At 36.3% G+C, this 26,919-nt stretch overlaps 2 protein-coding genes, 1 long non-coding RNA gene and 1 pseudogene across 7 annotated transcripts; all 4 read right to left on the minus strand.

The window, feature by feature from the left end:
• Nucleotides 1–1,844: 1,844 nt before the first annotated feature.
• On the minus strand, nt 1,845–5,781 carry LOC147508540 (Acyl-CoA N-acyltransferases (NAT) superfamily protein). Of its 3 annotated transcripts, none has more exons than XM_086601010.1 (5): nt 5,395–5,781; nt 5,081–5,236; nt 3,061–3,156; nt 2,764–2,884; nt 1,845–2,180 (listed from the first exon to the last, which is right to left on the minus strand). In XM_086601010.1, the coding sequence occupies exons 1-5, from the start codon at nt 5,749–5,751 to the stop codon at nt 2,008–2,010; spliced, it is 903 nt and encodes a 300-aa protein (XP_086457136.1). In that variant the 5' UTR covers nt 5,752–5,781; the 3' UTR covers nt 1,845–2,007. The 3 variants fall into 3 exon arrangements, with proteins under 3 accessions (XP_086457136.1, XP_086457138.1, XP_086457137.1); XM_086601012.1 differs by having other exon boundaries at nt 5,081–5,245; nt 5,395–5,534; XM_086601011.1 differs by lacking the exon at nt 5,081–5,236.
• Nucleotides 5,782–6,776: 995 nt separating this feature from the next.
• LOC147508541 (uncharacterized) lies at nt 6,777–10,287 on the minus strand. The gene is made up of 2 exons (XR_015218077.1): nt 10,162–10,287; nt 6,777–8,979 (listed from the first exon to the last, which is right to left on the minus strand). It is a non-coding gene; the product is annotated as an uncharacterized LOC147508541 (long non-coding RNA).
• Nucleotides 10,288–16,215: 5,928 nt separating this feature from the next.
• On the minus strand, nt 16,216–17,886 carry LOC147508542 (13-hydroxylupanine O-tigloyltransferase pseudogene; annotated as a pseudogene). The gene is made up of 3 exons (XR_015215749.1): nt 17,354–17,886; nt 17,303–17,312; nt 16,216–17,149 (listed from the first exon to the last, which is right to left on the minus strand). The product of XR_015215749.1 is annotated as a 13-hydroxylupanine O-tigloyltransferase pseudogene (transcript).
• A 1,424-nt stretch (nt 17,887–19,310) lies between these two features.
• LOC147508543 (putative E3 ubiquitin-protein ligase XBOS32) lies at nt 19,311–25,902 on the minus strand. Of its 2 annotated transcripts, none has more exons than XM_086601014.1 (8): nt 25,771–25,902; nt 25,487–25,659; nt 25,229–25,389; nt 24,165–24,223; nt 24,027–24,073; nt 21,877–22,017; nt 20,729–20,820; nt 19,311–20,019 (listed from the first exon to the last, which is right to left on the minus strand). In XM_086601014.1, the coding sequence occupies exons 1-8, from the start codon at nt 25,831–25,833 to the stop codon at nt 19,499–19,501; spliced, it is 1,257 nt and encodes a 418-aa protein (XP_086457140.1). In that variant the 5' UTR covers nt 25,834–25,902; the 3' UTR covers nt 19,311–19,498. The 2 variants fall into 2 exon arrangements, with proteins under 2 accessions (XP_086457140.1, XP_086457139.1); XM_086601013.1 differs by having other exon boundaries at nt 25,229–25,392.
• Nucleotides 25,903–26,919: the final 1,017 nt, after the last annotated feature.

Consider the following 26,919-nt stretch of genomic DNA (forward strand, 5'->3'; position numbering starts at 1 on the left):
CAACTGTATTTGTGCCTTTCTTAATAATATTTTTATCTACGTCAGATATGTCTATATTGTTTATCTTCCCTCACATGGTTTCTTCAAAGTTTTAACAGGGAATTGATTGGTTTTTGCATTGTTAATGTGCAAACAAACCTTTTTGCAGCTCTTTTCCCTAGCCCTTTGGATTGCTCTATATCTACAGTGTCATTAGAATTCACAAAATCCTTGCTTCAGGTATGAAACAACCTCCACTAAGTGGATTTTCAGTCATGATTGTGTGTTTTAAATGCTTATTTCCTGTGAAAGGTATTTAAAGACACATAATTAATGAAATGCACTGCTCCGCTCACGCCCCACTGCTATGCAGTTATACTAGTAATTTGTAGTCCCTCTCTTTCTTTTTAATTGAGAAAAAGTACACTAGAAAACAACTATGGCACGTAGGTTGCAAAAATCATCATTAAAATGTCTAGAGATGAAGAAGAAGATGATGATGGAAGGAGATTTGAGAGTAATAATTCATTTCTAGGAGGAGAGAAAGGGAGGGTGATTTGGGAGTTTTGGTCCTTCTAGAGCAAGTCCAATTGAGAGCTGCTAAGATCAAGTCTAATAGAGAGCTGCTAAATTGGGTTGCTAAAAGGTGCCACATAGGCTTTTTAGCTTGCCCAGTCAAATTTGGCACCCCAAAATCAAAAAATCGACCCAATTGTGTTTTTTGTTTTGAAGTGCTAAATTATACGAACAACATAGTTTCTGCCGGCCGTCCATTATTTTGTAACTTAAGTTGGATTTTTTTTTGGGGGGCACAGTTTCTACCGTTCGTTGAAATTTAATACACGAATGACAGAAACTATGTTGTCTATCTCCCGAACTTATTATAGCAGCTACTAGCGAAGGTCTTAACTTTGGCTGAGTTTTTTAACTTCTTCCAAATTTAAGACCCTTTTAGCAGTCCCATTAGATTGATATTTTTGTGGTTGGGGTACTATATTTAGCCTTTAACAACCCATATAATCCCCCATTGGTCACTACCATCACCTTAGCGATAGAAATAAATAATCTATTTTAGGAAGAGAATACCAACGTTTTCCTATAACAGCATATGTGTTTTTTTTTATGGTATGACAACATATGTAGAACCTTCTTAGTGGGTTAGAAGAAAACAGAAGCTTTTGGAAAATGTTAAACTATGAGAGAGAGAGAGGTGGGAGAGAGAGTTCGTGAGAGAAAATCAGGAGAGAGAGAAAGAAGGGTATAAACGTAACTGTGTTTTTGTCAAAATTACTTATTGTGTGAGGACCTAGTCCAAAATGGAATTAAAACATCTCTGGCACTTTTAACTGGCTGGTTGGGCACAATCTTTTTTTCAAAGTCCAATAGCCGTTTCATAAAAACCATCCTCGACCAGCTATGACTTTTCAGTTGATCTGTTCCTGAGTTTTAAGTCCGAGCTGAATAATATATGTGCGACATATATAGAGCAAGTTTGTGAATATGCAGGTCATATTTCAGCCTTTCCAACAGAGTCTCAGAGTTTACAGTAGACATCGTTTTAATTCTGCCTTCAAATACCAATGTAGTTCGATAGAATGATTTTTCATCAGTGGCTTATCAACCTCGTGAATTAGTAACTAGACTCGTCTTACTGATATTACTGATCAACAGAGACACGGATATAGTGATCAACAGCAACATGGCCAAATAGATCTGCTATACCTCAGTAATTGCAAGGACAGGTGTCTTCAGTTTAACTCGGTAAAGATAAATGAAACTGAACATGCTCAACATGATTCTGATATGCTAAGGGTATTATTGGTTTAATTTATTATTTCTTCTTGACTGTAATTAGAAAAAACGTATCGAGCAGAAATTTTCTTAAAATAAGATCATTCTCAGAAATGGTGAACCTTGACACTTCCAATTGGACGTGCATGTGAATTGACGATTCATATATACATACTTGATCAGAACTAAGCATAAATACAAGAAAATTTGACAGCATCGTGTATATCACAATATCATTCACAAGATGATATTGCCCGAGACATCAGTCCATAGCAGTATTCTTCTGGGTCGATCCAGAAACCTTGCTTGCCAAGAAGGTTCATCATTTTCGTAAGTAAAACCACATTTTAGATACAGTTTTCTTGCTGGTTCATTATCAACAGCGACATGGACATATAGATCACTGATACCTGAGCAGAAAAGAAGGGGTCGGTGGTTTTAGTTGAAAACTGAAACTTAACATACGACAACCTCAAGAGACTTCTAAAAGCTGTGTCAATCTTAGTATAATAGAGGACACTAACCAAATAGGATTATGCATAGCATGCCTCCTACATGTTGTAAATAAGTACGGGCAAACTCATTTTACTTTACTTGATCATTTTCAATACTATCTCTATCTGAAAGACCTTATATTTGCACATTAAGAAAAAACTCTCTTAAATTGTGTTGATTTCAAGGATAAAAAGGTCGAAGGTGTACTCTCCAGCAAACAGACCTTGCATCCGGTTTATTGCTAAAGGAAAATAGGACCGATTTCCTTTTCTACAAACAAATAAGCTCCCAATTAATCTCCATATCAAATGCTCCAGTTTTACTAAATTAGCTATTTATGGCATCATTCTCCTCATAATCTTGATGGGAATTGTATCTCAAACTAGTGGGCAAACATATGAATCAAAGGAAAACGTGTAGTCAGCAGATCCTGCTTCAAATTGATGTTAGCATTGACAACAATGACGGGTCTATAAGAGAGATGTTAAGGATCGTTACCCCATTCCTTAGCGACATTCTTTGACATTGCAACAAGTGAGGATCCCACACCATTTTTGTGCAGCTCCTTGGCAACACAGACATTGCTCAAATACGCTCTTGCAAAATCAGACCCTATGCCCTGTTAAGATCAATTTGTAAAATGGTTGACTATGAGAATGGTAGATGAGTATATTCTATTCAGACGAATGTTGGAAGTGGAAGATCCAAACAGTAAAGCATGTCTCCCCAGCGTTCCAATTCTTTTCAGGGTGATAAACAGATAAAGAAAAACTTCATGAAATAAGATGTGAATACCTCTGGCCTCTTTCCTGTTATTTCATCCGGAAGCCTTAAACACTGGTTAAGGTCAAGGGTCCCGATCACTAATCTGCCTTCTCCATTGTCAGAATACTACAAAAAGTTAAGTTGGTCACATTTAGCGAAAAGGAAAAACAAAATAATGCATCCAAGGCAAGTACCAAGTACAATGAAGTTCAAAGTAAGTGTAAAACAATAAAGGGCTGTTTTTGTAGATAAAGTGAGCAGATTCTATTACAATAAAACAATGTAAAAATTTACAGGGAGAATGTACATGACTAACATGAGTACTATATAGGATCCATACATGAATAGACAATATAGGTTCACTTTACTCCTAATTAGAGTTTATGCATACGCATTTGAGAAAGAAACATCTGGATTTGGAAGGAAGCTGGCGTTCATATATGGAACTCTAAGAAGTAAATTTCTACTAGCACAACCAACAAACGACAGAATTTGGAAGGGAGGAAAGCCAAAAGAAAAACCAAGTCTTTAAGGTACATGGTGTACATTTTTGCAAAGTGGAACATAAGCGTTATATGGACTTGAAAGTTAGATAGAAGAACACTTTGCTCATTGCAGATCCAAATCTAACAACAATCACTGGAAGACTCCAAGTACACAAGCTAAAACCCGAAGCTGCATGGAACTGATGGTTTTAGCAAATCTACGTAGCTATCCAGATAAATGTACATGTTTAGGTATAATCATGGAAGTATAAATCATAAATGTCACTTCAGTTCTAATTTGAAAATTTCCACAATTAGGCTTTTCAATTATTTTCTACGTACAGTACAAAGTGAGTCTTGGTCCAGGTGGGTGAAACAGCATTGTCTGTCCCAGAGACGTCTGTCCTAAGGTTTCTTCCATAGGCATTTTGCCGTCTTCACGTCCCCAAATCTCTCCAGATCCATTCGAGCAGTGTAGTGAGGTTTCTTCCCAACGCACTTTGCTTTCTTTACGTCGTTAAAACTCTCTCGCTTCCCTTCATTGTCATCAAATTTGGCGTTTTTTTCAAAAAAACGCGTTTAAAACCAATGTTTTTCAAAAAAACGCGTTTTAAACTTAAAAACTGTTAAAAATCCGAGATTTTAAAAATCTCCCGTTTAAAACTTATTTATTTTTTAATCTAAAAGAAAACGCGAGAAGAAAAATGGGTTTTAGAGTTTACCTTTTTGAAGAGTGGGCTAACGATTGACTTATTGAGACAGTTCTATTTTGCTTTGGACTATTAATAATTGGAAATTTTAAAATTATTAACTTATTTGTAGTACTTTATTATGCCATTATGGTTGGTAATTAGTAGTATCTTATTTAGAGTTGTGTTTTGGTACTAAAATTTATAATATTTAGATGAGTAATTATAATTTGATACTTTCATATATTTGAATTTTCTTTCATTTGTATTATTATTAATTTTATTTTATGTGCCTATTTTTTTTTCCACTCTTATAAAAAATCAAACTCTTTATCTATTATATTCTTTATCATCAGTTTTTACCGTTTCTTTTACGTATTATACATTTTAAACCTGCTTTACCGTTTTAAACCCATTTTTTATGCCCTACGTTTTTTATGTTTTTTTTTTTCCGTTTTTTTCACGATACGTTCCGTTTAAAACACGAACTAAGTTTTTTTCAAGTACACCGTTTTAAACCCGTACCATACTTGGTGACAATGCTTCCCTTCCTTTACTCATCATCTTCTATTTGTGGATAGTATTATATGAACTGGGTCATTGTCTTTCCACTCTAAGCACATTGTCATTGCAGTTTAACTTTTTATTAGTTATAAGTGTGTTGTTGTACCTGCTCATGCCAGGAATTTCAATAAAAAATTTCTCAATTTGCACAACTGCCAGTATTATTGGTTATCAAACTGAAGTCAGTATATCACTTCTAGGTAAAAGAACTCCCTACTGAAAAAAATTCCTTCCGAAAATTCACGCGTATATTGAAGCATAATTTGAAGACAGACCAACAGCAAAATAAGAAGTAATGTTCAAAGTTCAAACCTTACAAACGGAGCATAAATCATCTAAAGAACCAGACATCCGTGAAAGTGGAACAGTTGCATTTATGCAAGAAACCCTTTTGAATCCTATCCTTTTACCAGCTATACGCTCCTTTAATGCTTCAAATTCACGCTCGGCCATGTACTTTATATGATCCTAATAAAACTTGACAAGGAATAAACAACATCAACAGAAATAAAAGCATCCAACTCAAACACAATTTCACTTATGCAACAATATTTTACCACATAAAACACATTTTTAACATATACCCAAGCTCTAAAAACAAACAATTTATCTAAGTCAGTACTCACTTCTGTTCCATGAAATGGTTCTTTGCGAACAAAGAAAGTTCGAGCACGAAGACAAGCAGCAGCCCAAAGTTCATTTTCATCGCTAGATTCATGGACAAGTATAGATGATCTGTCTAGAGTTATGGTTTCATGAGTTGTAGTAGTACATAGTTGACTGTTTGCAACTGATCGAAATATATATCGACTTTTTCGGTTTCTTCTAGAGATGATAAGGAGAGAAGAAAGGTTTATATTCGATTTGGGGTTGGTGAAATTTAAGTGAAATGAAATTTGGTTTTGAGATTTTGATGTTTTGAGTGAAGTGTTGTTGAGAAGAAGAAGGGGAGGAGGAGAAGGAGAGAGAAGCGCCATTTTCATCCTTGTTTTTTTTTTTTCGGATAGCTTCTCTAATCTTGACTTTGAAGTTTCAACTTTAAAGACACTCAAAATATCATTATAGTATATGCCGATAACTGAAATCTGGGATGATATGTAAACGCATTCCATATTTCCATTGTGTATCGGACTTAATGCCGAGAATAGAAAGCTGGAAATAATGGCATATATGTTGATTTTTTGACATATTAATGCCGTTGTATATGCATCAAAATACAGTATGTAGTCAATTTGGCATCGATTTGTTGACATGCTATGATGTTTTGTTTTATAGAAGATTAACACACAACACACGTGGGACAGGATGGGGGCAATGGGAGGTTGAATAATGATCTACCACAACCTAACGCCTTGATACGATAGCCAACGCAGACGTCTAGTACTTTTGTTCCGAAAAGAGCTTCCTAGGAGGTAACCGGTCCAGGAGTTCTTCCCACTAGAGCATGTTTAACCGGATAGCTAGTTCTCAACGAATGTGTAAAGTGTTGCTTCGTTGAACATTGTTTCTTTAGAAGCAAATGCTCAAGAGGCCTTAGTTTACCGCCCCTAGATATAATTAGTTTAGTTACTTGAGGGCATGCTCCACGCAGGTCGAGGGTCAGACAAACTAAAATAATTCCAAACGACACACTGGTCGAACCAGAATGGACTCAGTTAGTGTATCCACACTCGGTTCGACGCAAAAGCCTTGTAGATGGCCAGTCAGGTCATGGACGCCGCACGCTGCACCACACTTTAAAGTCCTTCGATGCCACGTGTGCGCCTGCAAACTTAGAACAAATTTTATCCACCTCTATGGCTCTACACAGCAGATTGTGCCTTCCGAGAGTATATTGTACACTATGCAAAGTAGAAAGTGCATTGAACTTCCAATGCAGAGTAGATACGTATTATTGAGGAATTTTCTTTTTATCTTTTTTATTTGTCATTTTACATTAAACTGTTACTCTAAGTTCCAAGATGTTACATGTCCATTCGAAAGTTAATTGTGACTAAAAAAAATAAAATAAAAAAAATCTCAATGCATTGTAGAAAGAGCATTCAAACAAGAATAATAATACATGCAGATAAAGATCAGCATTGGACTCCAGTGCAAAGTGGAATGTGCATGATGAGAATTCAATTATCTGAATGCAAATTACAATTTTACAATGTTATCTGGGAACACTAATCGCACATAAGATACCAAGCCAATTTAAAGTGCAGAGATAGCAACTCCAATACCAATTTCCTTCCTCACCTCTTTATGAAAACTATCTAATGCATGAGATGGCAAAGAAACCAAAGCAATTAACCCTTCAACACCTTTCTCATTCTTGTGTGCAACCACTGGCAGGGGCGGATCAACAGGTTGGCTGACCGGGGCTACAGCCCCCCCTTAACTTCCCAAAAAAAATGAAGTATGAATAGCGAAAAAAAAAAAAATGAATCCCACTGACTCGTTGAAGGTTTGTTGAATGTTGTTACCAACACAGAAGTCATGCCATCCCTTGGTTATCCAATAACGACCGTCACTTGCAAAGCGGGTAGTGACTGGCCAAGACCTCCTGGTTTGATCACGAAGTATCATCCCTAATTCTCAAGCCCATACATGACATAAATATGTAGGTTACTACAGCAGCCAGTAGAAACGAAGAAATGGTCGTACAGAAATGAAAAAAAAAAACAGATAAATAGGGCAAGGCACATAGGAAAACTCTTCAGAGAAACAGGTCCTTGATAATTAATGGATAAGTGATCAAGTTTTCCGATTTAAATAGTCCAACCAAACCATGTATAATGAATTAATTTTAGCAACCATGTCTGATGCACTAACTTTAGCTTCAGGTTCATCATCAATTTAGCTAGCAAACTAAGCTACTGTCAGACTTCTCTGGTAACTGGTAAGAGATAGGGATCCGAGCCACTGCCTCCTAACCAGTAGTTATGCAGCGGATCATCTAGAGTCTAAGTATTTCATAACTCCGCCAACTACCTAATGGAATATCAACAGTATTTCTATCATGTAAAGATGTACTATTGGCTTATTGCATGCATAAGAAATGCCAAGTTACATCTTACTGATTTCAGTGGATCTGCATTTTATTGGGGGAAGGGAGAAAAACATATGGATTAAACAGAAATTTACAAAAATATGAAGTTACTGGAATTGAATTGGACATCATCTATCTGGCAAAGGGTAATTTTATGCTTTTAGTCCCCGATACATGTCCATACTAGTTAAGCCAAAGAGTAACACAAACATCTCTTAGTGCCAATTAGTGCACCTAATTAATTGGGCAGTTAGAAAACTTACCAGATAATATGGCGTTTTTGGACTATAAGACGCCGTGAAGTATGGTTTTGGTTTGTTAGAACCAGAGGCTTCTTCTATTTCAGTATAGTCGAAAACTTTCCTTTTTGGTTGAGTGAATTGATCTACATGAGCTAATCCAGTTGGTTAAATGTAAAAAAGAAAAGATGGAAAGAAAAAAGACAACAAGAAAAAAATAGCAAAAGAACTTACACCCAGATTTGCCAATTTTCTTCCCAACTCTAGAATAGTTTTTCTAAACAGTTTTACTTGCTCCTCTTCCCGCTTCTTCTGCATCATTTTTTTCTTCTCTTTCCTTGACAAAATAACTTGACTTATACATATTTTCATAACTTCTCTCTTCCTTTTCACATCCACTGTGCTCATACAACAAGACTTCAAATGTTGAATTGTCATCATATTTGAATACTAGAAACTCTCCCAAACTTAAGGAATGACTTTTCACAAAGCCCTGCCAACCATTATGGAAAAAGTTGTCTTCGACCTTTTTTACTTCGATGCGACAAAGCCTCTCTAGAGAATCTTTGAGGAGTTGTATAAGTAACTTGACTTATACAAGTTATGAAAACATGTATAAGTTAAGTTACATTGTCAAGGAAGGAGAAGAAAAAAATGATGCAGAAGAAGCGGGAAGGAAAGCAAGTAAAGCTGTCCATAAAAACTATTCTAGAGTTGGGAAGAAAATTGGCAAATCTGGGTGCAAGTTCTTTTGCTACTTTTTTCTTGTTGTCTTTCTTCTTTCTATCTTTTCTTTTTCTATATTTAACCAACTGGATTAACTCATGTAGATCAATTCACTCAACCAAAAAGGAAAGCTTTCGACTATGCTAAAATAGAAGAAACATCTGGTTCTAAAAGCCTCTACTTAAGCCTTCGATAAAAGTTGTTGGTATTTTCTGACAACAAATAACAAAACCATGTAAAGAGGTCAATTCAAGATGAGTACAGATAAGCAATTTCTAATGATGTTTCATTCAGCATAGATCCAAAACATAATCTATTCTAAGATGCATTATGATTTTAAATGATAGGACTCAGCAAAATAAAGTGTTCACTCAAAGCCCCTACCACACTCAATCCATACAACAATTCTCAACAAAGTACAATATTTTCACATTGATATTATGGGAGCCCTGTGTCATAGGCTTCAGGCATAATTTCAAGGGATAGAAATTCAATCTTTAGAACCTCAAATCAATTTTATAGTATATACAAAACGGGGAAAAAAGAAATATTGCATTCATTTAGCTATTACAGCAATTCATTCAAGGAAATCATTTTTTTTTTTTTTTTTATAATTTTAACATTTTTAAAACAAGAAAGCTGCATTAGACAGACTAATCAAGAAAACATAAAAGAAAAGTAAAGATTGTGGAAATGTGCTCCATCAGTCATACAGAAAGTGTGAAACTACCGTTCTTTCTTTCAAATTTGAATGTGGAACCAAAATTTCGACAAATAAAAACACGAAGCCTTCTCCGGCCTAATGTTAGAAAACAGATTCAAGATCTTGGATTCCTAAAACCCTTTGTGTTTAGGACAAAAAATAAGACCATGCTTGACAATGACAGTAAGTATCATCTATTACAATCGTCCTACTCGATCCACCTTGTCTTAAACAGAACATGAGCAATAACTTCATAAGCATTGACATTATACATACAGTGACACAAAACATAGCAGAAACAGCATATTTTTTTCTACTTCTTACTGAGCATATACATGCCACATAGATCTAAACATACACGCAAGTTTCTTTTTGAGTTTACAGTACTAGAGACTCCAGAATCTATAATTATTCCCAAGGCACATTATAAATTTTACATATTTTTCTGTATGTTCAAAAAAGGCATGAATTACTGAGCAAAGAACAGTGAGATTATGTAAAATTATAGGAATAAATGACAAGAAAAACTGAGCTGAGCATCCAATGACTTCAGAGTTATGATCAAGGAGTATGCTTGAGGTGAAAGAGCACGCATAAGGTGATGCTATAACAAATAACAGTAACAAACATGACTAAATAAGAGCAGGATAAAGAACACAATATTGTAGTGAAGTGGGGAGAGTAAAAATACCAGTCTCTTAGAGCTGTCAGTAGGAAGGTATACTTTGAAGAAGTGACGATCAACACCAGATGAAGAAGATCTCTTCTTGGGATATTTCACCATTTTTCTAGTTCTTGAGCTATAACTCTACACTGGATAAAGTGAACAAGAAATTGGCCCAAAGCCCAATTATGGAGAAAATGAAGTCTAGGGGACACGGATTTTTTGTGAGTAACTTACAAGAGGACAAATTTTGGATAAAAGTAACTCACGGTCCCACTATTTCAAAATTAGTAACTCTCAAGGACAAAATAAGTTGGCTCCGCCTTTTTACATTTGTTTAAATACCAGTTATACCCTTCCGTAAAAATAACCTTCAAGGACAAATGATCCCGGATTTAAAATAAATATTTTTCGATTTTACCTTTTCTGTCATTTTACTATAAACAATGAGTGTTCATACTTTCTGCTGGTGTATGAACAATGATTGTTTATATTCAAATAGGTGAATGTACTTTATAGAATATATTGATTTTTGGACTATGAACATTCAATGTTCATACCCAAAGACTATGAAACATGAATGTTCATACCCAAAGGACCATTCAATGTTCAATACAAGGACTATGAACATCGAATGTTCATACCCAAAGGACTATGAACATTGAATGTTTACTATGAACATTGAATGTTCATACCCAAAGGACTATGAACATTGAATGTTCATACCCAAAGACTATGAACATTGAATGTTCACTATGAACATCGAATGTTCATACCCAAAGGACTATGAACATTGAATATCCATACCCAATCAATGTTCATACCCAAGGACTATGTACAATCAATATTCATACCTACCAATTGAAAAAAAATTAAAAGTAGTCATGAACAATGATTGTTCATGTTTGATGTATGAACATTTTTGATGTATGAACAGTGATTTTTCATACTCCCAAATAGGTATGAACAATCCATGTTCATAACTGGATCAATGTTCATACCTATTGGATCATTGTTCATAGCGTCAATAGGTATGAACACTCATTGTTCATAGCTAATGTTTGTAATTGGGGGTATGAACAATGAGTGTTCACACCTGCTTAAAGGTATGGACAATGATTGCTCATACTAAATACACTAGGTCGTTTCGTCTGAGCCGGGCAGTTAATTATTTCGCGTCAGGGGTATACTTGACATTTCATCTACCTGATCCATTTTTTATTTCGTGTCAAGGGTATACTTGACCTTTTATCTACCCGTCCTTGTGAGTTACGAAAAAAAGGTGTCTTTGAGAGTTACGTTTTCGGCAGTTTTGTCTTTAAGAGTCACTCCCTGAAACAGATCAAAAGAGCAAAACCAAATGACTTGGTAATGTTGGGAGATTTCACTAGGAAGTCACACCTCAACCTAGTTACTTTCAATCCCAAATGATTTCAACTTGGAGTTCACACCAAGAAAATCACCCACCCAAGACTTTGGTAGTTATCACAACAAACTCAACAAAGCAAAACCATTAATTTATCATCACACATAACAAGCAAACAATAAATAAGGAAGTAAATGTAAAGAGACACAAAGATTTAAGGTGATTCGATAAATGTTACCTACGTCCACACAATAGCCGAGTTTCCTTTATAGTAAATATTGGAGAGTTTACAAGAGGTATCTAGAATCATGAACAAGAGGCCTTCTCAAACCCTAGCTCAATAGAGCTCCCACAATCCCCATGAAATGAATCTCTCAAAGTTGTCACAAAACCCTAATCTATTTCCTTTATATAGGTACATATAGAAAAAGATGAGAAAATGGGCTTTGGGCTGAAATTTCCTCAACTGTTGAAATTCCGAAATAAGGTGGAGCGCAGGTGCGCCTTGGGAAAGGCAGGGGAGAGCGCGTGCGCACCTTCTTCGTGTCCAACCTCCAGTAGTTTCAGCGCGTGCGCCCCTTGGTTTTAGCTATAGTCAAGCGCGTGTGCGCTCTTTTCTCCAAGTTGAAAAACATACTGAATACTGAAGGCAATATGGTCGGACACCGGAGCAAAGATAGACGGTTCCACAAGCCCAATAGGTACTTGGTAGCTGGTGGTGTTTTAAGAAACATAAAAAAAAAATCTATTTTGTTGGTGATTCTAATAATGGCAGAGAATCCAAGTCCAACGTTAAAAAGATTTGGTTTGAGGAAACACATAACTTTCCAAGTGTTCCAAGTGTAGTTACTAGTTACTATAATACTATGTAGTTAGAGCCTAAAGAGGACATAAAGAGAGCACATACTGCGCCAGGTTATTAGCATGACAATAACAATACACTTTGATGTCCAACGTTAGCATGACAAAGTAAGGTGGATAGACGTATAGAACTTAAGGTACTAGTTGATATGAGATTATGGGCTTCTGATTTTCATACTTGCATAATAAGGTTCGTCCAGGTTCCAGGTTCGTTTTATAAACAAATTTTAAAATTTGTTCGGGCTCGACCAGGATTGCAACAAGATCAAGCCTTTTTAATGATATGATTTGTTGCCCGTGTTGACGGACATTCACTATAAAAAAAAAACAAGATAAAGTGAGTAAATTTTGGTGCAGATGTTGCAACAAAGAAGGGATCTCATTTGAGTCATAGGGAAACACTACGGAGCTTAAACATGCCTTCCTTATTTATCACATATGTTAAATGCCCGTTTAGGACATATTATCGATTTGACTAGGAACCTCGTGTAGCTAGATGAATAGTTGTAATTTACATCTCTCGGCTGTAACATTATTTATATTATAGATTAATAATATATCCTTACTTGTGTGCGAAAAAAAATTGTGGTCTTTCAACATTTTTAGCTAGTTCTTGAGCCAAAACTCTATACACTAGTGTCGAGAGAGAGAGACACAAAGAAAGAGAAAATCTAGTGAGTTGGTGGTGCCACTCGTTGAAGGTTTGTTAAGTCACAATCCCAAAGGCCAGGCAGACTGACTTGATCACAAGTCACAATCCTGGGCTACGATTCTCTCAAGTCACAAACTCACAATCCCACGTTTCTCAGTTCTCACAATCACAAAACGTCAAAAAGTAAAAATTGAAACAAAATAAAAAATTGAAAGGTCAAAAGAAAAAAAAAAAAAAAATAGCACTTTTTGCTGTTCACAAAAGAAAATTTGACTTCTTGTCTTCTTCATCAGTTCTTCCGTAGTTCTAGTCTTCTTCCGCACCAATCCATTTATCATTTTATTCCCTATTCATTACTTAAAGTAAATTGTTTTGCATTATGTCTATATTTTTTCTTTAATTTGTAGTTTATTCCCTATATTTTTTAAATTGTTAACTTGTAGTTTATGTTGGAGTATTAGATTGTCATTTAATTTTTGGTCTTATTTAATTAGTTGAATATTATTGTAGTTATTATTGTGATATTATTTTTTTGTTTTTTAGTATAGAGCAAACTATTGATTACGAAATTATTATGATTTAACTTAGGTAAGAATGTCTGGACATCAAGCTCGTAAGAAAATGAAAACCATGTTTTCCTTATTTAAACCCAAAGATGCCACCCCAGAAATGATGTAACTTCTACATCTAGTCTTGATATTTCAAGACTTGATAGAGATGGCCAACCTCCTTCAGAAGTTCAAGTTGTTGAAATTGAACAAGTTGAACCTTCTCCTCAAGCCCAAAGAGTTAGTGTTGAAGAAGTTGACTCCACATCTTTATTTGAACGTGATCCGAGTAAACATACTCCAATATATAATTACCCCATTAATCAACAAGATGATGCTAGACGAGCTTTTCTTGGAAAGGGGCGTTGGCTACTTGAACTCAGTGAGAAAGAGTATTCATCCACCATATCGGAAAGCAAACTCGCCGGTTCAACTCCTCTTGGTTTACACTCTTTCCTTGGCTAGAGTACTCACTCCATACGGATAGAGCTTATTGTTTTCCATGTTTTATATTTGAAACAAATCCGCTGAAGTGTCCTGTATTCACCGTTGAAGGTTTTAAATGTTGGAAGAAGATTAATAATGGAAAGAAGTGTTCCTTTTTGCAACATGAAGGAGGTCCATGCTCACCTCATAGGTCGGTGATGATAGCTTATGAAAATTCTATGAATCTTTCTCGACATATAGATAATGTGTTAAATATATTATCTAAATAAGAGATTGTTAAGAATTGTTTGCTAGTCAAAGCTATTCTTCAGTGTATTCAATTTCTTGCACTACAAAAAGGGATTTCTTTTAGAGGCCATGACGAGTCCAAAAAGTAAAAAAATGGTGGAAATTTCAAGGGAGTGTTGGGATTTGCAGTGATGTTGAATGACAAGGTTGTAGAATTATTAAAAGATGCTCCGAGAAATGCCACATATACCTCATATTCAATTCAAAAGACACTTTTGCATATCTATGCCGATAAAGTGAGAGAGAGAATTCGTGAGGAAATTGGTGATGCAAAATTTTGTATCCTTGTTGATGAAGCACAAGATAATTCAAATAAGGAACAAATGGCGATTGTCCTAAGATTTGTTGATAGAGGTGGTTTTGTTAGAGAGCATTTTCTTGGTATTGTTGGTGTTAAAGACACTTGCACTTTAACTTTGAAAGAAGCTATATGCAATATCTTTGCTCACCATAATTTGCATATTATAAATATGAGAGGTCAAGGTTATGATGGTGCTAGCAATATACGTGGTCAATGGACTTGATTACAGACATTGTTTCTGAAAGAGTGTCCATATGCATATTATGTGCATTGCTTTGCACATCGTCTACAACTTGCTCTAGTTGCGGTTTCTAAAGATGTTTATGATGTTTGGTTGTTTTTTTTCCAAGTTGGCTTCCATTGTTAATCTTCATGTTGCGCCTAAGCGTAAACAGGAGTTGGAAGATACTCGGAAAAATGAAATTGATAAGTTGGTAGCTAGTGGTGAACTTGCATGTTACTGGAAAAGGAGTCAATCAAGTTTCTACTTTGCAACGAGCAGGAGATACTAGATGGAGTTCTCATTTTGTTTCAGGTTTGTAGCCTGAAAGAGATGTTTGATTCAATTTGTATAGTTCTTGAAAGCATCATGAAGAACGGGTCAAGCAACTCTATGCGTGGGGAAGCTAAATGTGCTATTCTTGCAATGAAAAGTTTTGAGTTTGTCTTTCTTTTTAATTTATTGCATAAGACTATGGGAATTACTAATGTCTTGTGTAAAGCCCTACAAGAAGAGTCCCAAGATATTTTAAATGCTATCAGCTTAGTCTCCAGTATGAAAGCACTTCTTCAAGAATTAAAAGGATATTCTTGGGACGCTTTCCTTAGCGATGTGATTTTGTTTTGCAAAAAACATGACATTGATATGCCAGATATGGGTGCTCGACATATGGCGGGTACATGTCGTTTTTGCCAGCAGAAAGATTACATTACAGTTGAATATCACTACCGCGTAGAGTTATTTAATGCTGTAATAGATTACCAGTTGGTGGAATCAAAGAACAGATTTCTAGAAGAAACAATAGAGCTTTTTTATCTTAGTTTTGCTTTAGATCCGAAAAATGCTTTTAAGTCATTTTGCATTGATGACATTTGCAAACTCGCAGAATTTTTTATTGTGGAGACTTCATGAAACAAGAGATACATCATTTGAGAAGTCAATTGCAACATTACAAACTTGATGTGCTCAAGCATCATCTTTTTCAGAAAGTGTCTACAATCTCCGAATTATGTCAAAGACTAGTTGAAACAAGAAAGATAAAGATCTATTATTTGATTGATATATTGATTCGTCTTGTCTTGACATTTCCTGTTTCTACAGCAACTACAGAACGAGCATTCTCAGCTATGAAATTGCTCAAAATACGACTTCGTAAAAAGATGGGGGATGAATTTCTTGTAGATTGCACGGCTATTTACATTGAACGGGAATTTGTTAAAGAAGTTGATTTGGATGCAATAATAGATGTATTTGATAAGAATCTACGCAGGTCAAAACTTCACTAGTGTGATACTAATGTGCTATGTTATTCTTGCACATTTCTTTGTTATGTTTGTCCAGGTCTATAGTGAAAACACTCTTTTGTCCATTTTGGGTAAGCTAATAAAAGGATAACTCTTTTGTTTATCAATGCTAACTAATTATGAATTCAAATAGATATTCATATAATTTTACGTAGACATTGATTATTGGTTCCTAAAAAAATATTTAAAAATTAACTTCATGGCAGCCCCATCTAAAATCCTGGATCCGCCCTTGACCACTGGTGTAGTGGTGTTACCAGCCCTGGAACAGGTCCGGCAGTGGACTCAAGAGGTCCAGCATACGCAGCTGGACCCCACCCAAAATCCACGTCAGCAAACCTCAATCTGCTCATATCTGTTTCAAGAAGTACTCCTTCACTACAAAACCCCCTATGTTCATTGAGCTCTAAAAAAATCCAGCACTGAAGCCCGATATTCATCCTGGATAGCTTCCCTTTTCACTTCTGATATTAACTTTGCTGCGTACTGTAACGGTTTTTGAATGAGCTCTGATGCTTTTGTGGTTGCACATGGGAACACCACTGCAGTTCCAAAATAGTTATTTGGTAGAAGTGGTTTGTACCGAAACCGTGTGTCAATTGGGAAAATAAGTTTTGTTTCGCTTTCGGGGTCTATAATGGTCTTAGTCCGAGCTTTCCATAGACATGAGGCGACCGCGTCAAATGCAGCACATTTTCCACCGTTGATTTGGTTTTTGAGGGATGAGAGGTCGGATTTTGAAAAGAATACTGAAGTTTGAGCGAGAGATTTAAAGTTAGCTATGTGCCCATTCGAGTTTCAGTTATGTGGTCTATGTCATATTCGGGGTGGGGGTATGATACTTTAGGTGGAAATCGAGGTGCTAGGATTTCTCTATCCCATGAGGGTACTAACGAGGGAGTTTTTCGGCTAGGGTAGCGGCAAAACTCAGATACAACTATTAGGAATTGGAAAGAACCATATGCATCACACACACAATGGTTGTATGTATATGCAAAAATGAATCCCCCGCAAGCCAGACGTGTTACCTGAAAACAATTGTACAAAATTGCACTCATTAAGCATCATTTTTCAATGTTTTTAATGATCATTTTTCATCAATTTCTTCGCAATGCTATATTGTGTGTACGTAAGTTTTATTTAAAGCTAGCTCTTAAGTATTCTTAGTTGTGTTTGGGAACATGTAAGTACCTGAATTCGGAGAAGAGGAGAGTCAGTAATGCAGGAGCTACCCCAAACATCGTCTACTAGTAGTCAGTAGACGGTCAAATTGAGGAAATAAGGACTTTAAACCGCCCTCGACCTGTAGCAACTTCGCTAGAGAAACATCGGCGTTTGCCTCACGAAACATAATTCCTTCACCACAACAATCGACGACAAGTTTTCCATTGTCGGCTTGTCTCACCAGCTATTGGATAGTAGAGAACAAGAGCCCTCGACAAGGCTAGCTTTATTATTGGGACGGGGTCTGCCATGGTATGGACATTGCGGGCCGGGCGATATAAGTGGATGAAAGGAACGTGATTTCGTAGGCCAATTTGATCGTCCATGTTGGACAAATACTTGAACCCTGTAGGGGTCGGTGTTTCCGGTGTAATGAACACAGGTTGGCCAACTTCTATTGAAAATTTTAGAATAGTGGCCATTTTTTCCACCAATTCTTGGTGGTGCTAGCTTGTATGAGAATTGTAACTTAATTTGAAAAGCTAGCTAGTGATATACACAATTGAAACTTACAAATATGCTTAATTCACTTAAGTAGATGGAATATATAGGATAGGAAATGGTTCATTATATCTAATTCGTCTTAGAACGTAAAATAATTTCAATATAGTTAGGATGGAAAACTATGTAGTCAGAGCTGGCGGCAAAAATATTTTAGTTGTGTTATCTTCCGCGTAAATGCGTAATCCAGTTGACCCAAAACGGGCCTGATAATGCAGAAGTTTATTCTTAGTAATAGCGCATCTAAAACTCGTGTCTTAAAATATAAATAAAACGCGTATAGTCCTATCCCGTTGCGATGCAAAGTGCAATTTAACATATATACCACAGAAACTCTGCCGTCCGTATAGTCCAGACGATAACACACACAATTCTCTTACGAAAACACACACAATTCTCTTTTCTTCAGGTACAGTGTACAGCTGTACAGACGGCAGAGTTTCTGCTGTCCATCCATTTAATTAAAATGGGAGACAAACGGAAAAATTTCTGCCGTCTGTCCACAAATTACCAACAGACGGTAGAAACTATACCATCTGTTTCTGAAATTTATTGTAACAACTGCTAGGGAAGGTCTTAACTTTAACTGGGTTTATGGTTTCTTCAAAATTTAGGAGCCTTTTAGCAGCCCCATTGGAAACACATTTTGGTGGTTGGGGTGCTTGCTATAAGGAGGCTCCAAAGCAACTAACCCTTCAACACCCTTCTCATTCTTGCGTGCAACCACTGGTCCAGGCGTCCAGCATTGGACCTAGTGGGTCCAGCATGCGGAGCTGGACTCCATCCGGCGTCAGCTAACCTCAGCTTGCTCATATGTTCATCGACCTCTAAAAAATCTAACACTGAAGCCCGATATTCATCTTTGATAGCTTCATTTTCATTTCTGATAGTAACTAAATTGGCTGTGTATTGTAACGGTTTTTTGAATGAGCTCTGATGCTTTTGTGATTGCACATGGGAACGCCACTGCAGTACCGTAATAGTTATTTGGTCGTAGTCGTAGAAGTGGTTTGTACCCAAACCGTGTGTCAATTGGGATCATAAGGTGCGGGTTTTGTAAAGGTCTAAGTTTGAGCTTTCGACCGAACGTCGAATGTAGCACACTTCTACCATTGATGTCGTTTTTAAGAGATGAGATGTCGGATTCAGAAAAGAATAATATTGCAGTTTGAGCGATTAAGTTAAATTGGTTTTTGCAGCCATTCGAGTTTCAGTTTTGTGGCCCAGTGGTGCCACTCGAGTTTCAGTGAAATAGTCTTGAAGACTAGAAGACTATTTAACTGCTAATTTTGTCCGTCTTTCTCTCGCACTGTCACAAATACTGACATACAATATTAGCAGTAATGACATGAACAAGCCGTTCTAGTTTAGCATGAAAACCAAAAGCATTTCTTAAACAATCTTTCGCAGCACAATCCACTGTATCCTCAAAAATAGAGCACTGAAATAATTAACTCCCCAGTATAAGAGCTCAAAAAAGGCAACGGAGTTTCATTTTGTATACATCGTGGACATGTTTGATATTTTTTACAAGCTTGGCATTCAGTACCCCATTTTCCAAAAAGAATCAACCTCAATCGTAAATAATGGAAACCATTCAATCTTTAAGAAAAAAGTAACAAGGGCGAGATTAATTACTGTTATATATGTACTCAGCCACCACTGCTAGTAGCAACATACTGATTCAACGAGGAGAACCAGGATCTTCTGGTCTCACTATGAGAAGCCGATCGATGTAAATTGGGTCTCGGGCACCGAACTACATGGTTACGCCATCTCCTGTCAGCATCACAACTAACTAAAGGACTAGAATCTGGAGCTCCCATGCAAAGACTCGAGTTGAGTTTCATGGATGGGAACCTCTGGCAGCTGAGGGTGCGGAAAGATGATGGCCCTAGAGGAGATATTGGGTTGCAGCGGAAATCAGGTTTACAAAATTGGGTCAACATAGGCTCTGTAGTCTCACTTGAACATGCACACATAGTTAAGGACAAGCTTGATCTCACAATTTCCTTGACAGTGGGGTTTGTACCAGGAAGCTTGACAAACAAAACTATCCCATGCCGGCAGAGAGGGCACGTAATTGAGCCAGGAGGTCCATGTGAGATGGTGGATGTGCTGTTTGTGGAACAGAGGTACAAGGCGCACCGAGTGCAGAACTCATGTCCACAACCTGCATCAATACGGCATGCAAAATTTACTCAGAATTTTGTTTTACTTCTTTCTAAAAAGGTTCCATTGAAGTTTTATTCTGATGCAGTCAAAGCGTCAAACCGTACATCACTTGGAGATTAAAAAGCTTTGCAATTTAAAGATACTGCAATCTAAGTTGCTAAGAATGGAAACTAATTTACACAGCCCGGCATTAGGTTTCCATGCACCATGCTGCTGGTCTAAATTCCACGCAAAGGAGATTGGGTTGGGTTAGTAGCCTGTGTGAACCCTTGCCATCTCCTACAAGAGTCCTGATAGAGTTCATTTCAATGATACGCCTTTTGTTTTTTTTTTCTCTAAAAAGGATCAGGAATTGCTAACAAAAACCCAACATTTGGGATGAGATGATGCCTTTATTGTTAAAGAATTCACTAAACTAATAATTGAGAGGATTGGGGGCTTGAGAATAGCAGATTGTGTATTCAAAGAAACTCAAAATACAATTCAATACTAATTCAAGGGAACACGATTTTACTCATTTAGCACAAATATACCTGTACCTTATAATTTACATGCAGAGATTTGTACATTTTTTTACAAGTCATTTTATGCCATAGTGAAAAGTTGGTTTCGTACTAACTAGTCAATAGTTTGAGTAGAATATTCTAACTCCCTATTGCAGCAGCTAGTTCCAACGAAGTTTATCTAGCATACAAATCAAATTTTACCTTCAGCTGCTACTGTGCATTTTCCTTCCAGACAAACGACACATGGGTCAAGGCATGTGGGTAGTGAATCACCATGTTTCCATCCACATTCTCTGCAAAAAGAGGACAAAAGATAAAAAGAACAGTTGAGATATATTAGTATCGTCCCACATTGTGGGTTAAAGCCTAGCATAATAACATATGAATTTCTGAGGACGCTCGATCCATTGTCAATTGGTTTTGACTAGGATGCTCCTAATATATAATAAACAAGTAAACTCCATGCACTTAACGACATACCTTTACCAGAAAGAACATAATATACATACTGCAACTATAATATCAATTAACCATTAACAATATGGAACAGTGAAACAATGGATGCATTTATCCATGATATACTTCCAAAGCTCAAAAATTAGTTACAAATAGTGGTTATAGGCAAGATTTTTTCTGCACGTATATTTGATATGATATGCCCTCTCAATTTATAATAGTAAACAGAAATAACATCTCCATGCTATCTTCCATAGTTCCGCACTTCGGCTAATCTCAGCAGTTTAACTTCTTAAACTTTGAAACTTGGCTTGATAATCTATTTCTTTGGACCATATCCTGATCAACTGGAGACTTGTGTACTTCATGATGCTGCAAGTGCCATGTATTCTAGAGTGAAATATACTTTTATAAATCCGACTGGGTTCTGCGTACCCCAGCTTACTTATTGCAACAACTACAACAAAAAAAAAGAGAACTTCCTTGGTGCCTACCAAAGGAGGTACTACGCTGCTGGTGACCTCTCTCTCTCACCGCAGTATACCATTACTTTTAGTGATGGCTTGCGTGTGTAATAGCTCTTCTTCTATCACAAAAGTTAAATTGTCAAACAAAAGGGTGCATGGCAATATTGTCAGATCCCCCCTTTTGGGAGGATTTCTATGTTGCTTTGATTAATGGAAATTTTCTTTTGCTGATTAATGGGGGAAAAAAAGAAAGGAAAAACCTCCCTGATGATATTTCATAATGGAACCTAGCCTTTTTTATACAGAAATAAAGGGAAAATGCATCTGATAATCCTATCTGGCCCTAAAAGATCATAATACCCAACTGTTCCAGTGATTTAACAAATAATCAACATGTGAAGTAACATGAAGATACACCTGACTCACCTAGCAATTTGAATAATGCTCATAAGAGGAAGGGCAAGATATGGAGAAGGGACAATTTCCTTTCGTCCTGCTGTCGGTTTGCACAGAATTCCCTCAAGGCAGTCTCTATTCCATGAACGAGCAACCATCAATGGTGTCCATCTATGAATGAATTGAGAAAAAAGAATAAGAGAACGATTAAATTCATTGGCAAAAAAAAAGAGAACAGGTACATAGCAAGGCTTTCTCAACAACAGCTAACTAAACAACTCATCTCAACAACGCATCAAGTAATAGCAACCAGTCAATCAGCAATGTGATAAGTACACATATACCCAGAAATTATTTGCTTTCAGTTAGAAGAGTGTCTGTTTGGTAATATGTAGCATCACTGAAGTCAAAAAAGGGACAATAGTTCTATTTACTGGCACTACTATTGATTTTGACATATATGGATGTGTATAATGTAGTCTTATTTTTTAAATTTGAGTAACCTACTGCACTCTTTTTATTCAAAATGAGTATTTTATTTCTCTTGTTCTTTCAAAGACTTCATTCTGCGGTTACGGATTTGATCCAGACAGCAATGACTCTAGTTCAATGATCTCATCCGCTCAAGATGAACTCACAAGAGATTCTTTTTCCGATTTAGTCTCCAGCAAATTTTTTGTGTGGGGAGTAGTGAAAAATGGATGAGGATTGCCTTGCCGTACGCACCAATAAATGCAGCGTTATCCCCAGAATGATTTTTTCTCTTTCCTTCTTTTTTCATCCTAAAAAAATGACAGCAAAGAACAAAACAAAGGAAGGAGGAGAACGGATAATTTATTGTATCTCTAATCTTTTTCATCCGTAACTAGAATGAGAATGTCAACGCATCTGGGAATAAAGGATTGATCTCTATCAATAGACCTGCTAAAGACCCGAAACATGGAGTGCTTAACACAGGTGCCACGGAGAGATGTGATTTTATGTCTCGCATCGAAAATCCTCCTTTTTTACATATGTGATCAGATACATATGTATTCAAGGATCACTTTTATCTGTATGTGGCATCCCTAACTAAAATAGATAAATATAATGACCCGATGCATGATGTTTCCCTTTCTTTACAACAGAAAAAGACGCCACCTTAATTTTTGGGCATCACTAATACAATTTTATTTATATATCCGTTGGGTTTAGTATATAATTTTTTTTATTAGTAGTAGTATAAGCTATGTGTTATATGAGAATATGTTATATGACACAAAAAATAATAAATGCCAAGCAAGAGATATTGTATATCTATGGAGGAAACTACGATGATGCTTTGGAATGTGGTAGACGGTGCGGATTATATGGTTGACTAGTTTATGCTGTACATAATACCACTTTCGTTACTAAGACCCCTTTGTCTGTTATTGATTCGTTCAGAACCCAAAAACAACTACTAACCACAGAAAAATCATAAGAACACTATTGTACAGAACCAGTTTAAGTTGAAGTACATAAAAGTTTCTTGCCAATGAAAGGCTGAAACTTCTGAGGTATATGCCGTCATAAGGCAAATATCTATGATCGCCTATAGCAAGAACAAGACAGACCCCTAGAAAAATCAGAGTACCTAAAGCAACTAACACAGAACTTTTTTCGAAGCACGGACAATACAACATAGATTACAGTATAGCGGAATGCTAGCATGGAGCAGCACCATGGTAATATCCGAAGTAAAAGACCAAAAAAGAAAATTCTTGAGTCTGGATTCTTCAAATTTTGTTACTCCCTTAGTACTTCTGTCACTAAACTAACTTGGGAGGATTTTGTTACCAACTACAATACTATATATTTATGCAGAAGCTTGAAGGAAAACGCCTCGTTCTGGCAATACCAACTGAAGAAAGATATTTTAACTCTACCAATGACTGATCCAACAATGTCCTTCTATTGTAAAAAGAGAAGTAAGAAAATACATCTCCTTGAAGTACTAAATCTACCAATATTACTTCAGATGTTTGTTCCTTAACAACTCATTTATATTTGTAAGAGTTTGATTCAATCCTTGTTAAACCCTTTCTCTAGAAACTAGAAGCCAAGTAACATGTATAGAACCAATAAAAACTTTATATTTTGTCCTACACGTAATATGGGTTTTTACCATTGAAGAAGCTATATGTAGAGGAGATACATACCCATTTGCATTTTCAGCAATCAGACTGGCACCATTAGCAATCAAAACCTGGGTCCAGAATTCGGAGAAATTTAAGACTCATTCAGCATAATTATAAGAAACTGTTAGAACACAAATAAAATAAATAAACAAAACATACTTGACAACATTGTACATTTCCACCGCATGCAGCATAATGAAGTGGAGTGCTTCCTGCACCTGAGTGGGGATACGGTCTTAGTTTACAATTCATACTTCAGTTTAAATCGGCATAGTACAGATTAGATGAAGATGAAATCATATATATTCTGTTACTGAGAATGCGCTTCCCATAATTTCGCTTTTGTCTTACTATTGATTATGATTCAAGCGAACACAAGTTCTATAAAAAAAAACTGTGTTACAAGGAAACGTCAAATTTTAAAAATAATCCGTGTCCGATACGTATCCGCGATGCCTGTGTCGGACACATTGTATATGACACACGTATCCGTGTCAATGTAACTTAGATAAAACAAAAATCCAAACACAATGAAAATGGAAACGATAAAGAAAAAGAAAGTATTAAATAATCCCCACTCCCAATACATGTCAATATGTACCCAATCAATCTAGGCTTAACAAGAATTAAATATCTCTGCAGTCAACTATTAATGTGTTGATTAGTTTGTTAGGGCATCTCCAATGGGTCTCCAATGGGGGGTGTAAACCGTATAGAGTGGAAATTTTACACCCCAAATGTCAAAAAACTCTTTCCAATGGGGGTGTTATACCGTAGATAATAGAGTATTAGTTGATAGAGAGGGTGGGGAATTCCCCCTCTCGCTATCAGCTAATAAAAAGCCCAGGCGACACTCGAACAGACGTCTGAGTAAAAACAAATTCAGACGTCACTTGGAGTGTCGTCCCTATCTATTTCTAAAGTTACAATTTAAAATTTTTAAACTCGGACGAAGTGACGTCCCACTTTAATTTAAAGAGGGATGTCACTTGAAGTGACGTCAGAGTTTAAAATTGAACTTTTTTACACTTTTCCATTGGGAACAATAGAGAGTGGATATTTATGGACTCTACAATAATTTACAATTGTAGTAAAATCCTAATAGCACCTAGGTGGCGCCTATGTGGAGGTGTAATTTTACACCCCCATTGGAGATGCCCTTATTCACTTATACTGGAAATAAGAAGAACATTCATACATTAAGTAAGGGAAAAATGGGTTACCAATCAGATCAATTGTCGTCCCATCTTCCGCAGTGAGCTCAAATACAGAAGCTCCTAAATCCAAGAGTAGCTGAACGCTTTCAACATGCCCATTCAATGCTGCCATATGGAGGGCAGTGATACCTCCGTCCGCCGATTTGTTAACTATTTTAGAGAGAATCCTGCTAACAACATTACAAAAACCGAAAATACCACAAGTCAGTTTGCCACAAAGAGAAATTACTAAGGCATAGACACAACTATTAAATGTCACCATACCCTTCCTCAAACTCTGTTATAGACTCTCCAGTAGGTCTCTTTCTCAAGATACTCCATAAGTTTGAGAGGCTGGGAATGTAATCAGCAAGGAGGAGACGAATGCATCGTGAGTGCCCATTTAAGGCGGCAAAGTGGAGTGCTGTACCCCCATTGAGACAATCCACTTTGTGAATCTAAAATCCAATTTCCAAGTATCTCTGAGAGAGTTACCAACTAATTTCAAGCCAATTCATAAAAACTAAATTACCAAGTTGTATCACAATTTAAGACGAAATCAATCTTACATTGGCCTTAAAAAGAACTAGAATCTGAACAACTTCCCAGTGACCATGCTGACAAGCTTGCATCAATGCTGTCTATTCAACAAAATAAGAAACACAATTACACCAATATACATCACTTAAACTACATGGAATGTCGGTTTGTTTTCTCGTTAGAATGGAGATATCATCATTTTACCTGCTATCTATTTTAAACACTAACTTGATTTCTTGCCCAAAATCGATAATTCCTTGATAAATATTAATTTAAAATATGCATATTTTAACGGTTTATTTTCATATTTTGTTTATTTTCATAATATATATATATATATAATTCCAGACTTCGAGCAAAGAACCTATTTTGAAACCAAAAAGTTAATCTACAAATACAATGCAAGAAAGAATAACCCAAACAGAATTCATTAAATGAAGACTAATTCGACAAAGAAGAAAAACTCAAGTAGATAAATTGTATCGCCCATATACCTCATGGTGGCCTTGAGATGCCGAGTAATGAAGGGGTGAATTACGAACACCAAAAGTGGAATATCTCGCCAATCTAGGATTATATTCCAATAAAGCTTTAGCTTCTTGAAGATCACCATCCCTCGCCGCAGAAACTAAACGTTCCCCAGACGCAGAACATCCAAATGAATTTCCCATCATGCTTAAAAACCTCATAATTAATGTTTCCCAACAAAAAACAAAATCCTGACAAAATGTTATATTGATTACGTCGTCAACAAAAATTTCGATAAGCTCAACAAAACAACAACATTTCTTCCTAAAAAAATGCAAACAAAGGATGAAAAACTTCCGCAAATGGAAATTTTTTAACTGCCCATTTTCAGTTTCTTTGTTTGGAAAAAACAGCCAAACTGTAATTGGGTCTAAATTTGCCTTTTGGAGATGAAAGAGAAAGAAGGATTTGATGGAGGAAAATGGCCATTCGTCAACAATTTGACTTTTTTTTTTAATTAAGAAAAATGATGAAAATAGAAAATGGGGGAAATATTTTTAAGATTTGTTGGACCCACCTATTTTTATTTGTCTACCTCTTTTGAAGGAAAAAGAAATGTGTTGTTTTGCAACATTTCATGATTGGATGAACAAAAGTGTAATTTGGTTCTAAAGAAGAATGATTAACCTGCACAGTTGGATATTGCATCA

This window comes from Coptis chinensis, chromosome 3 (assembly GCF_015680905.1).
Source record: "Coptis chinensis isolate HL-2020 chromosome 3, ASM1568090v1, whole genome shotgun sequence".
Taxonomy (NCBI): Eukaryota; Viridiplantae; Streptophyta; class Magnoliopsida; order Ranunculales; family Ranunculaceae; genus Coptis; species Coptis chinensis.